This window comes from Triticum dicoccoides, chromosome 4A, assembly GCF_002162155.2.
Source record: "Triticum dicoccoides isolate Atlit2015 ecotype Zavitan chromosome 4A, WEW_v2.0, whole genome shotgun sequence".
Taxonomy (NCBI): Eukaryota; Viridiplantae; Streptophyta; class Magnoliopsida; order Poales; family Poaceae; genus Triticum; species Triticum dicoccoides.
The window spans coordinates 736310835-736323471 of NC_041386.1; the positions used below are offsets into that span (position 1 = coordinate 736310835).

The 12637-nt window shown below is 44.5% G+C and overlaps 2 protein-coding genes across 2 annotated transcripts; both read left to right on the plus strand.

Annotated features, from left to right (window-relative positions):
* Nucleotides 1-5208: 5208 nt before the first annotated feature.
* On the plus strand, nt 5209-9236 carry LOC119288261. The gene is made up of 3 exons (XM_037567894.1): nt 5209-5424; nt 5503-5699; nt 8588-9236. Exons 1-3 carry the CDS (start codon nt 5311-5313, stop codon nt 8877-8879), a joined length of 603 nt encoding a protein of 200 aa, XP_037423791.1. The 5' UTR covers nt 5209-5310; the 3' UTR covers nt 8880-9236.
* Nucleotides 9237-9943: 707 nt separating this feature from the next.
* Nucleotides 9944-11446, plus strand: LOC119289961 (expansin-A17-like). The gene is made up of 2 exons (XM_037569120.1): nt 9944-10176; nt 10466-11446. The coding sequence occupies exons 1-2, from the start codon at nt 9978-9980 to the stop codon at nt 11098-11100; spliced, it is 834 nt and encodes a 277-aa protein (XP_037425017.1). The 5' UTR covers nt 9944-9977; the 3' UTR covers nt 11101-11446.
* Nucleotides 11447-12637: the final 1191 nt, after the last annotated feature.

Sequence of the window (12637 nt, forward strand, 5' to 3'; positions counted from 1 at the left end):
AATTTGACCTCCGTAAACCGTCTTTTTCAAGGCCATTGCTTTGCACCATTAGCAATAAATTTTTGTTGTGTCTATCCAAGAATGCAGGGCCGGTCAGGCCCTGTCCCTCCTTTCAAAATGAAATTGTTAGTAAGGCTGGTCATAGTGGGGAGTAATTTAGACTAGTAACATGCATATTTTACTAGTCTAAAATGAAATTGTTAGTACAGCTTAAGATGTTTTTGAGTTAACTCTTTTTGCTAAGCCGGTACACAACTAATGCCCCACAAGGATACATGAGGTGCTGGACTGTTGGCGGTTTTTGACCCCTTGTGTTGGTTGGGGCTGGGACACATGCAACCATCAATCAATCAATTAATGGTTGTACTATGATTCGTACGTACTGCATAGACTTGTCAATCTTAATAGGGGTTATTTCCATGTGCTGAAATTTGGTGCTTAGCTCAACCGCTGCCGACGCATTACATTGTAGTACTACCCAACTATATTGCTAGCCACATATAGGACCATAGTTATTAGTAGCTACATGCCTGCAGCCAGCATGTGTTTGATCCAACGTTAAACCAAATCGAAACCTTGTAGCTAACTAGAGCACAAACTAAGAAGCAAAATTATGATCGGTGATTTGGCGTGTGATTTGATCAAGGATGAATGTAGGCATGTTTTGTTTGCGTCGCTGTCGCCGCTTGAGAGGCCTTAATCTGCCCACGTTTGTCTTAGGCCGGGGATCATCCCCACCACATATATATCTTTGCATATGCCTTGTAATATATATGGTCGACACCTTGGGGGCATGATGTGAAGCTTCACCTGCACCTTCTCCTGGTCTTGCCTTTCCCAAGGTTTATTGGTAACGACTAGCAAGGGTGATCAAGCAAAATTAATAGAGTTAGTTTAAATAAATCATACTCCTTCTGTCCGGTTGTATTCGACCGGAGGTGCCAAAATGCTAAGAACAAGGCGAAATATAATTTTTAGTTACCGAGCACTTGTAAAATTTACATGAGAAATTTAACTTGTGTGTGTCATTAATACACCTTCAAGTGGCAGAGAGGCTGATTGGCCGGCATTCTGTGTGATTTTTTATTGAACAATGGTAGGGTCACGAAGGACCCAAAGTTGAACTATATACAGACATGAGAAAAGTATAACTCACACAAGGACCTAACTGAAAAAAAGAATATACCAAGGCCCAACCCACAAAACAACATAAAGCTGAGTGGAATTGTCTCTTATATATTTCATTAGATGATGTATGCAACGGTTTTAGCGCCTGATAGCTGAATAGGGCTCGCGCGCGCCGCTTGATTGACACTCGCTCACATGAAGCTTCCTATCTCGCTTGCTCTGGGACACATTAGAAACCCCACCAGTTGATCCTTGAACACTGACCCTTTGACTATTCAATAATTTGACCGTTGACTTTAGAAAAAAAGATCTACAAATTTGAATTAAAAAACATAAATTTTGAAAACGAACATAAACTTGATAATTTCATAAAAATAATTAATAAATTAGTTTAAAACCTTCAAAAAAATTTAAATGTCACAAATTTGAAAAAAAGTTCACCAAAATTAGGGGAAAAGTTAACAATTTCGAAAATAATTGACACATTCGCAACGATATTATTAAAATTGTAAAAAATTGTGATTTCAAAATCTTCACAGATTTGAAAATGTCCATGGATTTTTTGAAAAACCTTAAAATTATAGATAAAAACAGAAACTAAAATAAAAACGAAAGATGAAAGAGAAACGAACTAAAAAACAAACAAAGAAGAAAATAACAAAAATGAAAAACAAACAAAATCCTGAACAAAAACCGGTGAAAAAAACAACAAAAACCCAGGCAAGTTAACTAGAATTTTTTTTTTGAGTGTAGGCCAGTAAACTAGAGGGATCCTTCTAACCAGTGCCGGGAACAAACTCATTTCGGCCATCCCATTCATGCAAACTAGACGTCGGAGCCAGTTACTGGGCTGAAGTAGTAACATTTAAAAAATAAATCTTTGCGAGATGGAGCCTGCGCTCGCGTCGGAGTCGCTTTAAATGATCAGGCCCAGGTAGGTTCCAGGTTAGTTCAAGGATAGTTTATCCTTTTTCCTGTTCATGGTAAATGTGTATACGAATTATATTTGATTTACAAAAAATGTATAAAAAGATTATGAAAAATGTAGACATCAATAAACATATATTTTAAAAATGTTAATTATGTATTTGAAAAATGTTAAACATGCGTAGTAAATGTTCAGGTTGTATAGAAAAATGTACAGTACACATAAAAATGTATACACGAACATTTATTGAAAAACCATTAATCAAGTATTTGAAAAAATGTTGAGAATATGTAGAAAATCTTTCTACTATATACCAAAAGTGTACAATGTATGCGAAAAAAAGTAGACATCAAAACATATATTTTAAAACATGTTGACCATGTATTTGAGAAATGCTAAACATGCCTAAAACAATGTAGACATATTTGTTTTTTGAAAAAAAAGGGTAATCATGTATTTGAAAGATGATGAACATGTATAAAAAATGTTTCTACTATATATGAAGAATGTAGAATGTATATAGAAAAAGTAGAGATTGTAACATATATTTAAACAATGTTGATCAAGTATTTGAAATATATTAAACATGTATTAAAAAATATTCCTGGAATTTATAAAAAAATGGTATGTGTTGGAAATAAAAAAGTAAGAAACAAAAGAAAGAAGAAAGAAAGATAAAATGGAATCTGCGCTATACATGCACCGACTTAAGCGACAACCGACAGGTTAAAGGCAACCCGTAATGGGCTGGCAACTCAAGATGTGGCCCGTTAATGCATTCTTGTTTACTGTGTTTTCTAAAAATAGAAAAAAAATCCTAATATACCTTTAAATATTTTCAAAACAAACATAAAACATAGGGAAATATTATATATAAACAAAAATATTCAGGTCCCTCACAAAAATGTCCATGTGTTCAGATATAAATGTTGATGTATTTGTAAAAAGTGTTCGTCGCATATTTAAAAAATATGTGTACAGGTGAGAAAAAAAATCATTTATTGAAAAAGTCCATGTTTTTAAAAAGTTTACTCATTTCATCTTAATTACATTCATGTTTTTAAAACATATTCACGTATTTAGAAAAAAAATATTGCAATCAAAACAACAACAAAACCAACAAAAATGAAAGAAAGGGGAAATATAAAAATAAAATAGATAACAACTAAGGAAAATACGGCAAAACAGAAAAGGAAACAAAAATGACATAGGAAAAATAATAGCTAGGGCTCTGCTACTGGGCTCTGACCCACTAGCGAAAACTTGCAGGCGTCGCGTCATGAATCCCTCCTAGGACTACACTTTTCTTTTTAGTATAGAAAAAATGGCTAGCTTCGAGTGTTGTGGTAGGCGGTAGAACGGGATGAATCCAAAAGAAAGTGTGCAATCAAATACTTATGGTTGCATGTGATGCGGAAGGCAAGAACACACAAGGTTCCTCTTGGCTCGGACTTAGGGTTAAGAAGGTGGTGGTGGTGGGGGGGTGCATGCCATCATCGGAGAAGAAGAATTTCTCTCGAGCCTTAAAGGTTGTGGGGCAGCGAGAGAACCATGAAGAAAGTGGTTGGGAAGTTGGGATAGGAGGGTAGTGAGGAGGTGCAAAGTAACGTCGGTTGCGGGTGGCGACGATGGTGGCCTTGAGCAGTGGTGACGGTCTTTTCTCCTACTCTCATATCGAATAGCAACACGACAAACCAAGTGTTGTCAGTATTAAGCTACGTTGGCATTACGATAGATTCTCTTAGTCTCATTTTCCTACGACAACCCAGTTCAGCTACTACAAACTAAGGCTTAAAACTCTTGGGGCTTCATACCGATGGAGAAATCGTGGTTCCTTTCCAAAATTGAAAGAGGAAAAACATTGTGCATTTATATCCAATCACCGACTCCTGTCTCCCTCCCCACCCTCGCACCTAATCCCCACAATATCACTCCCGCTACAACTCCCCCGGTGTCTTGCTACGCAGAGCTCAGTGAGAATTATCTATCGCCGGAGCCGGACTGGCCAAGATCGAGACTGATGACCTTGTGCCCAACGTCCCTGTCAGCTGGACACCTGGTCCTCACTCAGGGCACAGTCAGCTGTGTATAGTTCAATTCAACACATGTTCAACATTTTCATATATTTCACTTCAACAGACTTTCAGTGTTGCCGTGGATTTCAATTCAATGCCCGTTCACAAGCAGCTATGTACAATGATAGTGATGTCGTCCGCATATGAAGTATGAAAGCAGCACGATCATGTCATATTTAAGTCTTTATTTTCATATCTACACTATCACGAACATCTCCTGCAAACATCAATCAAGAATTCATCTACAACATAAGTAAAAAAACCCACAACAATTACATCCAGGGGCATCACTACATTTTAATGGATAATTCAGACTGAGAATATCATATAGCAATACATGGAACGAACCAGACTGCTGATTCTTATGGATTTTGCGCACAGATAATCGTTGAAAATTTTCCCAGAATCTGATTCCACAGAATCTGCAAGTAAAAAGAACATGCCCCTTAGAGTCTAGCATCAGCCAGGGTGGATAACAAGCCTGCTCGACTTATTTAGTCTCAGCTCGTTACGGATCGTGATCATCAAGGCCTGGCTTGTGAAGCCGGTTAGCCTTATAACAAGCTAAAATTTAAAGGTCGGGCTCAGTTCATTATAAGCTCGTGAGCGCTCGTTAAAGGTACAAATAACACCACATGTGTTATTCTCACGGTCACAACTCGCCTAATCGCCTTCCACTGCGCAGCAAAACACACAAGAAATCGGTCATGCAACAAGGGAATAAATCAGAATAAATTGTGGACTAAGCTTGCGGAGGGAGGCGGGCTGGTTGAACGTGACTGCCTGAAGTAAACCTAGTCTACCGAGAATATTAATGAGTTTAAGTTGTATATATAAATTTTATTACCCCTCTTGTTTCTTGTACTGCCATGATTAAAGATGAGTAGATTGGAGGTTTGGCTCATCATGAGAGTTGAAGTTGAGAATTAAAATGGGCTCGGTCCATTAAGAAATGAGGTCCAGCTAAAACGGGCCGACCAAACGAGGCCTTGTTAAGCTCGCCGAGCCTCGGCCTACGGCCCTCTTTAAAAAGGGAAAAGGGAAACCCCCATTAATATCCAGTCACCGACGCATGGGTCCCAGCACCCACTCCCACTCCCACTAGCGTCTCCCCACACCGAGCTCAGTGAGCAAGAAGCAGCCGCCGCCGGAGCCGGAGCTGGTCGAGACTCGACGCCGATGGCCGGGTTCGCCACCTCGCGGCCGGCCTCCCTCGCGCTCTGCGGCTTCCTCATCTTCCTCAACGTCTTCGCCTTCCTCCTCGCCGTCGGCGCCGAGCAGCGACGCAGCACCGTACGAATCCCTCCTCCTCCTCCTCCCTCCTCCGTTCGCGCGCCGCGCTGGCTTATGATGCCCTTCTCTCTCTCGCAGGGCAAGGTGGTGCCGGACGAGTACGACGAGCGCTCCTACTGCCTCTACGACACCGACGCCTCCACCGTCTACGGCGTCTGCGCCTTCTTCGTGCTCCTCCTCGCGCAGCTGCTGGTCTCCGGCGTCACCCGCTGCCTCTGCTTCGGCCCGGCCCTCTCCTCCCGCGGCTGCGCCGTCGCCGCCTTCGCCGTCTCCTGGTACGCCTCGCTCAACCCTAGATTCGGCTCGATTCGTGCTCTGTTCGTGGAGTGTACGGAGAGATCTGCTTCTCTTACTTCAGAACTACTACTATGACTTGGGAGTGTAAAATTGTTTTTCTTGTGAGTATAAAATCAATCTTACCAGCTGAAAATTTTAGAATGCACCATGATCATTCGTGCCTGTATCCTTCTGCGTATCAAGCTTGGTCTATAGCAGAGCGAATCTGAGGTATCATACATTGTACAGTATACTAGATATCGTAGATGCATAGTGGAAAATCTGCGGCTGTCTTGTACTTAATCTGCCAGGACACTGGTCTCTTAAGATTTGGCACCGAGGCACACCAACTGTGATGCACTAAATTGGATTCAAGTATCAACAACCAAGGCAATTTGTGTTGGTTAATTGTAACTAGCAGACTGATCATTCGTGCTCCAAAGCCAAGTATTGAAACTTTTTATGGGTATCTCGACAACATTTTATTAAACACTTCAGTTGGATTACTTTCTGACAAGACCTCCAGCTTAGGCAAGGTTACTCAGCCTGCCCATTATAGGAATTTTTAATTCAACTTGCACTCCTCCACGTTGTGGCCCTGCAATCCTGCAGATTCTTCAGGTTGGACAATATTATTCCCTTATAAATGAAAAAAAGAGTACTCAGACCAATCCACTCGATTCCTAGTGGGATGGATGAAACTCACACTTGTTCTGCAAGTGTATGTTCAGTTTCTTTTAGGAGGTATGTTGAATTAGTGTGATTGTGTCAATGTTGGTGCCTGGTTGTGCCTAACCCTGTCATTTCAAGTTCCGTTGTTCAAAAGAGCAATGTATTTTCTTTTACCAAATTCTGTTGGATCATAAAACAAATTCTTCCTGGAACTAGCCTGCTATCGAAAGGCTTCTCAGTGTGTTAATTCATATTCTACAAGTCCAACCGTAACAGCACAACCTGCATTTTAGACTTGTCATCATAGTGTAGGCCATGCTATTCCTCCAGGCTTCTCTGGAACAATCATGTAAAACAACGAGCAATGCGTGTGCTGTGACCCACCACATGTGGTCTCTGTGACAAAGACAAAGCAGTTTTCCATGTTTGTACCCTTGCCCACACCATCGCTGGACGACGACAATCAGCATCGTCATGTTACCATAATTTCATCTCTATCTCTATGCCCCCATCAGGCGTCAGCGCTTCTCACAAAAGCAGATAAGGCTTCACTAATGCGCTAATGCGTGTATGCAGTTACTCAACCTCCTTCCTCAAGTAGTGCATGGGCCAACACAGCCACGACAATGAACAAAGATCTGAACATTTTAGCCTAAAAAAAGATGTGGACATTTAGTTCTTTTTGAGCAAATGATATATTTAATCCTTTTTGGCTGCTGATTTTTTAAGGAAAAGTTAAGAGCCGCAGATTACCTGGAAAAACATTAATTTCTAATTGTATTACTAGTACTCATCCAGTACTCGAAAAGTTGTCTTTTTGGACACTAGATGTTTCTAAGGTCTTCTGGAACACATATAAGAGTGTACACGTGCTCGCTCTAGGTGAGATAAGACCAGGTTCTGTGAAGATATAAAAAACATAAGTTGGACGCACTAAAAAAAATTCTGGAGTACCATTACAACTGCAATAAAAGGTAAACCAATGGCGCCACATGCGTGGCATGTATGGCTTACTTGTATGTTTAAGCTGCAGAACCAATTTGACAGTGTGCTTGTTCCATGGTCGGAGCACAAATAGAAAGTTATTTATGGGTGTTTTGATTCTTTTTTTTTTTTGAGTTGGGCTGTTTTGATCCTTGAAAGCAATATTTAGTGTGGAGCCTACATTCTAAGGTGTAGTGTCCAGTAATGCTGCCAGAACTATTGTATGTAAAGTCTATAAGTTTATTTCTAAACAGTACAATGCATGAGCATTTCTAAGAAAATCTTTTAATTAGCTAAATGTTCGTTTATTATTTCTTTTCATGTCTTTTTTGATGTTTTCCTCTAATTCTAGCTAGCATATTGTCAAGGTTCTGTTCCATCATGATTAGATCTTTGTAAGTCCTAGCTAGCATACTTCAGGGGCTTCAAGCTTGATGTTCTTAATGCACACATTTTCATTGAGGATATTTAATGAAGTGTCTTTGTTTTATAGTGGAACATACTTCTATACTCTAGAATGAAGGGTGATTTATCATAACGGTCAATAACTCTTTAGATTCTTGCACATCTGCATTTTCTGTTATGATTTTACCAAGCAGTGCATGTGGTTGGCATCACATACTGTCTTTTGAGCTTTCCTATTCTTCGGCACTCATTTCCATAATATTACCATTACCTCAAGTTTGTTCTTTTAAGTTGTCATTTTTTAATTTTTATTAATTGGTTATTATGGTATCAGTGGCTCTCTTACTCTCTGTTACATTCTAACGCTATTTCCTAATAAACCGAATTCAGAAGTCTATACTTAATTGTTCTGAAACCATGAGTAAGTAAAGTGATCTGAGCAAAGCAATTAAGTAATTTATGAATTTTCGTTGTCTTGGGAATGTTATGGTTTATGTAATTTATGAAATACTATTGTCTGGGAATGTATATGGTGTGGAGAAAAGTGACTCTTATTAGGACTCGAAAAATACAAGCAATGTGACAATCTCATTAGAAGCAGAGTAGGAGCAATTAGGAGCACTAGATTATTATTACTGTGAGAACCTCATATAGCAGGAAAAAGATTTGGAGAAGTCGATTATAGATTGTTTCGGCGACATTGTTCCTTTCTCAGTAATAATTGTTACTTACACTCGATACCCAGGACTGCTGTGCATAAAAGGGTGTCCATTAGACATACTACAGTTTATCATTCTGACAATGCCGTGTTCATACCTGTTCCCAGGCTGACGTTCCTCGTCGCGGAGGCCTGCCTCGTCGGAGGATCCGCGAAGAACGCATACCACACCAAGTACCTCGGCTACTACACGAAGCACGACCTGGTCAGCTGCGCCGCGCTCCGCAAGGGGGTGTTTGCGGCAGCCGCCGCCATGATGCTCATCAACCTGGCGGCCTCCCTGGTGTACTACTGGAGCTACTCGAAGGCGGCAGACGGCGGGTTCATCAAGCACCAGAACGAGGCCGGCGTGGGCATGACCGACTACGGCCTCGACAGGGGCGGCGGCCCCGGGCTCTGAGTGAGTGAGGCTTTGTGTTGCTTTGCTTGTTGTGAACTGGGCTGGGAGGTTGCTGTAGCTTGTGTGTGCCTGAAGCTTTATGCTTCCAGGATGTGATGGTCCGAGCGATGCGGAAACGGTACTGTAACTGCATCATATGTTTATGGTGTCGATCGCCTTGGGTGATATCGTCTTCGGGGTGTACTCTAGAAACAATGGTGCTTGAGCTGTCATGGTAAAAGTAAAACATTGCGGTGTAATGCTGCATTTCACATGCTGGTTTAGTTATGTTACTTTCTTGTTCGTGTAGGCCGTGGTGCTAGTGAGGTGGTTCATATGTTGGCTAAGATAGAGTGAGACCACTCATATGTTGGTTTATTTGATGTGTTGGCATTGTATCCATGACCTTGTAGACTCTGAATGTTTGTGGAATGAATGAGTCAGCCTTGATAAAAAAAGAGATGAAGGCTACAACATAATGTGGGACCTTATCAACTCCAACAAAAAAAAGGAAATAGCCTTTTGGAAACTGGGAAGTCTTGTTTGGAAAATGTTCTAGTGTACATGATGTACACTTTGTACAGCTCAGAAGGTTGAATGGTTTTGGAAAATGGAAAGTCTTTTGTGTGGCAGAAAATTAAAAATATTCTTATTTTGGCAAAAAGTCAAATCTTTAAGTTCTTTTTTAGATGAAGTCAAACATTTAAATTTCTTTTTGAGGAAAAGTCAAAGATTTAAGTGTTTTTTTGGGTAAGATTTAAGTGTTTATGATATTCTTTTTATATAAATGATGGTCGACGAAGCACAGGTTCGTGGGGCTGCACTGGCCAGTGGGCTTCTTCCAGCCCACGACGATGGAACACAAACCACCACCACCACCAACGCAGACGTGCGCCCATGAATGCATGAATTGTGTCGGCCGGCCCGGAGAAAAGAAACCGAGGAAAATCGTGCGCCCAACTCGTTCAGACGGGCGGCAACACGGACGTGGCGCCGACCAACTTTGTGCTCCGCTCTGCTATAAACTTGCATTCGCCTGAGAAGAGTACGCATCGACCAGCTCCGGCGTACGACATCGATCGACTGGCTAGGAAAGGAATCCACCTTGGAGGATCGGCCATGGCGAGGACTACTCCGGCGACTGTAGCGGTGTCGGTGGTGCTGTTTGCGGCGGCCGCGGCCCAGCTGGCCAGCGCCGGCATTCCTGACCACTACTGGCCGGCGCCGTCGGCCCCTTCCACCGGCTTCCCGACGTACGGCTGGGAGAACGCCCACGCCACCTTCTACGGCTCCGACTCCGGCCTCGGCCACGACTTCGGTACGTGCCCCTCATAGCACACCCGCCTGCACCGTGCATGCACACCGCGTAGGCACGCTGACTAAGTTCATACGTTTTTCAGAGTCGCGATTTTGTTGTTCGATTCTATGACTTTACGATTCAAAGTAATTTCTATGATTCTATTCTATGATATTGGTTTATAGAATCTATGTTTCTACGATCGTGATAGTTAATATTCTATGGTTTGTGATCATATGTCATCGGACCTCCGATCCGATTCAAAATCGCGATTCTGAGAACCTTGCACACACGCATATGCATTGTGCAGGCGGCGCGTGCGGGTACAGCGGCAGCGACATCGCCTCACTCTACTCGACGAGGACGGCGGCGATGAGCACGCCGCTGTTCGCCAAAGGGGACGGCTGCGGGCGGTGCTACGAGATCCGGTGCGTGCAGTCCAAGTGGTGCGTGCCGGGGTCGCCCTCCGTCGTCATCACTGGCACCAACCTCTGCCCGCCCAACTGGTACCAGGCCAGCGACGACGGCGGCTGGTGCAACCCGCCGCGGAGGCACTTTGACATGGCCCCGCCCTCCTTCTACGAGCTCGCCGGAAGGGCCGCCGGCATCGTGCCCGTCCAGTACCGCCGCGTGCCGTGCGAGAGGAAGGGCGGCGTCCAGTTCTGCCTCATGGGGAACCCCTACTGGCTGCTCGTCCACGTCAACAACGTCGGCGGCGGCGGCGACATCGGCCAGATAGCCGTCAGGGAGACGGGCGGGGTGTGGATCCAGATGACGCAGAACTGGGGGATCACGTTCCAGGCCTTCTTCGAGCTGGACAGGTCCAAGGGGCTCCAATTCATTATCACCGGCGGCACCGACGGCAAGACCATCGTCGTCGGCGACGCCGTCCCCGCCTGGTGGAGCACCGGCCTCTGCTACCAGGGATCAAACAACTTCTGGTAGTAGACCCGTTCCATCCATGGCCACGATATATACTCGCTCCGTCCGAAAATACTTGTCATCAAAATGATACATATCCTTTTATCCATTTTGATGACAAGTATTTCAGGACGGAGGGAATATATTCCTTCCTACATACTTCGATCGATTCACCGTCATCGATGCTGTTTGCAAGTGTTTTTGTTTCAGTAATTAATCCCCTCCTTGTGTTCTCGACTTCAGTTTTAATTTGTTCACTGGAGCTATCTCTGTAATTTTTTGTACAAGACTTAGAGCTTGATTTGTCTCTACCCCATCTTTATGATGCATGCAACACGTACCCTCAATTAGTCCACAAACAAATTGTGGACGCACTTTGCCATTCAACATGAACCTGTATTTGTTCGTGGAAGTGTCTACCTGCTTGTTTCAGAAGCAAACCTGCCAAAGTTTCACGGGAGTCCAAACATCCACATGACCAACCAAAACCCACCACGTGCTCGTCTCTACTCCGTACGTGCAAGGTCGCTCCTATTACGGCTTCGGTTGAATGTGTGCGATCGTAACACCGGTTCCGGTTGAGACATATATAGCTTCGAGGAGGACTCCGCAACTTGAGCTCCGATCAAGGCCATCCTAGATCCGTCAGGAAAGCCCATCTCATGGAGCCGATACAGACGCGGTCATTTGGGGAGGGGGAGGGGGTGTGTTGCTCCTAGCCCGGTTGGCATCTCTAGGTCTGTTCTAGAACGGCAGCGAATGTTACGCGCCAGAAGACGCAAAAGGTGGAATACAGTGCCGAGGGTATCAAAATGGAGCCTAGGTTCTACAGACGGTGTACGCATGGACAAATTCGACTGGCATTCCAGACTTGTCGAAATTTAGGGTAAAACCACGGGAGGGGGTATCACCCCGCTTCCATGTGTGGCCTGCGAGAGGTGCCACCCGAGAGTCTCCCGCACAATTTTGCCTCCCACACTAGTAGAAAAAGGGCCTAATGTGAAGCACATTAGAGCATCTCCAGCCGTTCGGCCCCCAGGGCGCAGAAAAACCGCGGTCTGGGGGCGAGCCGGCGCTAGTTCGGCCCCTAGGGCCGGCCTAGCTCCCAGTCACGCCCCCAGGCGCCCCCCAGCCACGGCAAAATTCAAACATAGTCGTTCCCGCGCCCAAGATAGATGCCACAATCCGGCGATCAAGCGGCCTAGATCGGCGGCCGGATGAAATGTTCGGCGTACAAAAAAGCAGGAAAGGACGGAAGCGCGCATCAGGCGGCGAGGTCGGCCTCCGGCGTCGCCGGAGTCGGCGTGCGCGGGCTTGACGGGGCCTCTGTGCTTGGCTACGTGGCTTCTGAGCTGCGGGCAGTCTCAGCGACATCAACGGCCGGGCTTGGCGGCGGCGGCGGCGTGTGCGTGGGCATCGTGGGCGTGGGCGGCGTGGACGTGGGCAGCGTCGCCGAGGGAAGCTGGTCCAGGATGAGGCCAACGTGCGCCCTGTACCATGCCTTGACCACCTCGTCGGTGCTCTGGAGCATGTCCGCCCCGCCCAGCAGGAAAGCCAGGTC

What these genes read in the sequence shown, in the direction of transcription:
- LOC119288261 (XM_037567894.1), top strand. Translation starts at nt 5,311, where the DNA reads ATGGCCGGGTTCGCCACCTCGCGGCCGGCCTCCCTCGCGCTCTGCGGC. An exon ending in CCGAGCAGCGACGCAGCACC is followed by an intron (nt 5,425 to 5,502) that starts GTACGAATCCCT and finishes TCTCTCTCGCAG; the next exon opens with GGCAAGGTGGTGCCGGACGA. An exon ending in GCCGCCTTCGCCGTCTCCTG is followed by an intron (nt 5,700 to 8,587) that starts GTACGCCTCGCT and finishes ACCTGTTCCCAG; the next exon opens with GCTGACGTTCCTCGTCGCGG.
- LOC119289961 (XM_037569120.1), top strand. Translation starts at nt 9,978, where the DNA reads ATGGCGAGGACTACTCCGGCGACTGTAGCGGTGTCGGTGGTGCTGTTT. An exon ending in CGGCCTCGGCCACGACTTCG is followed by an intron (nt 10,177 to 10,465) that starts GTACGTGCCCCT and finishes TGCATTGTGCAG; the next exon opens with GCGGCGCGTGCGGGTACAGC.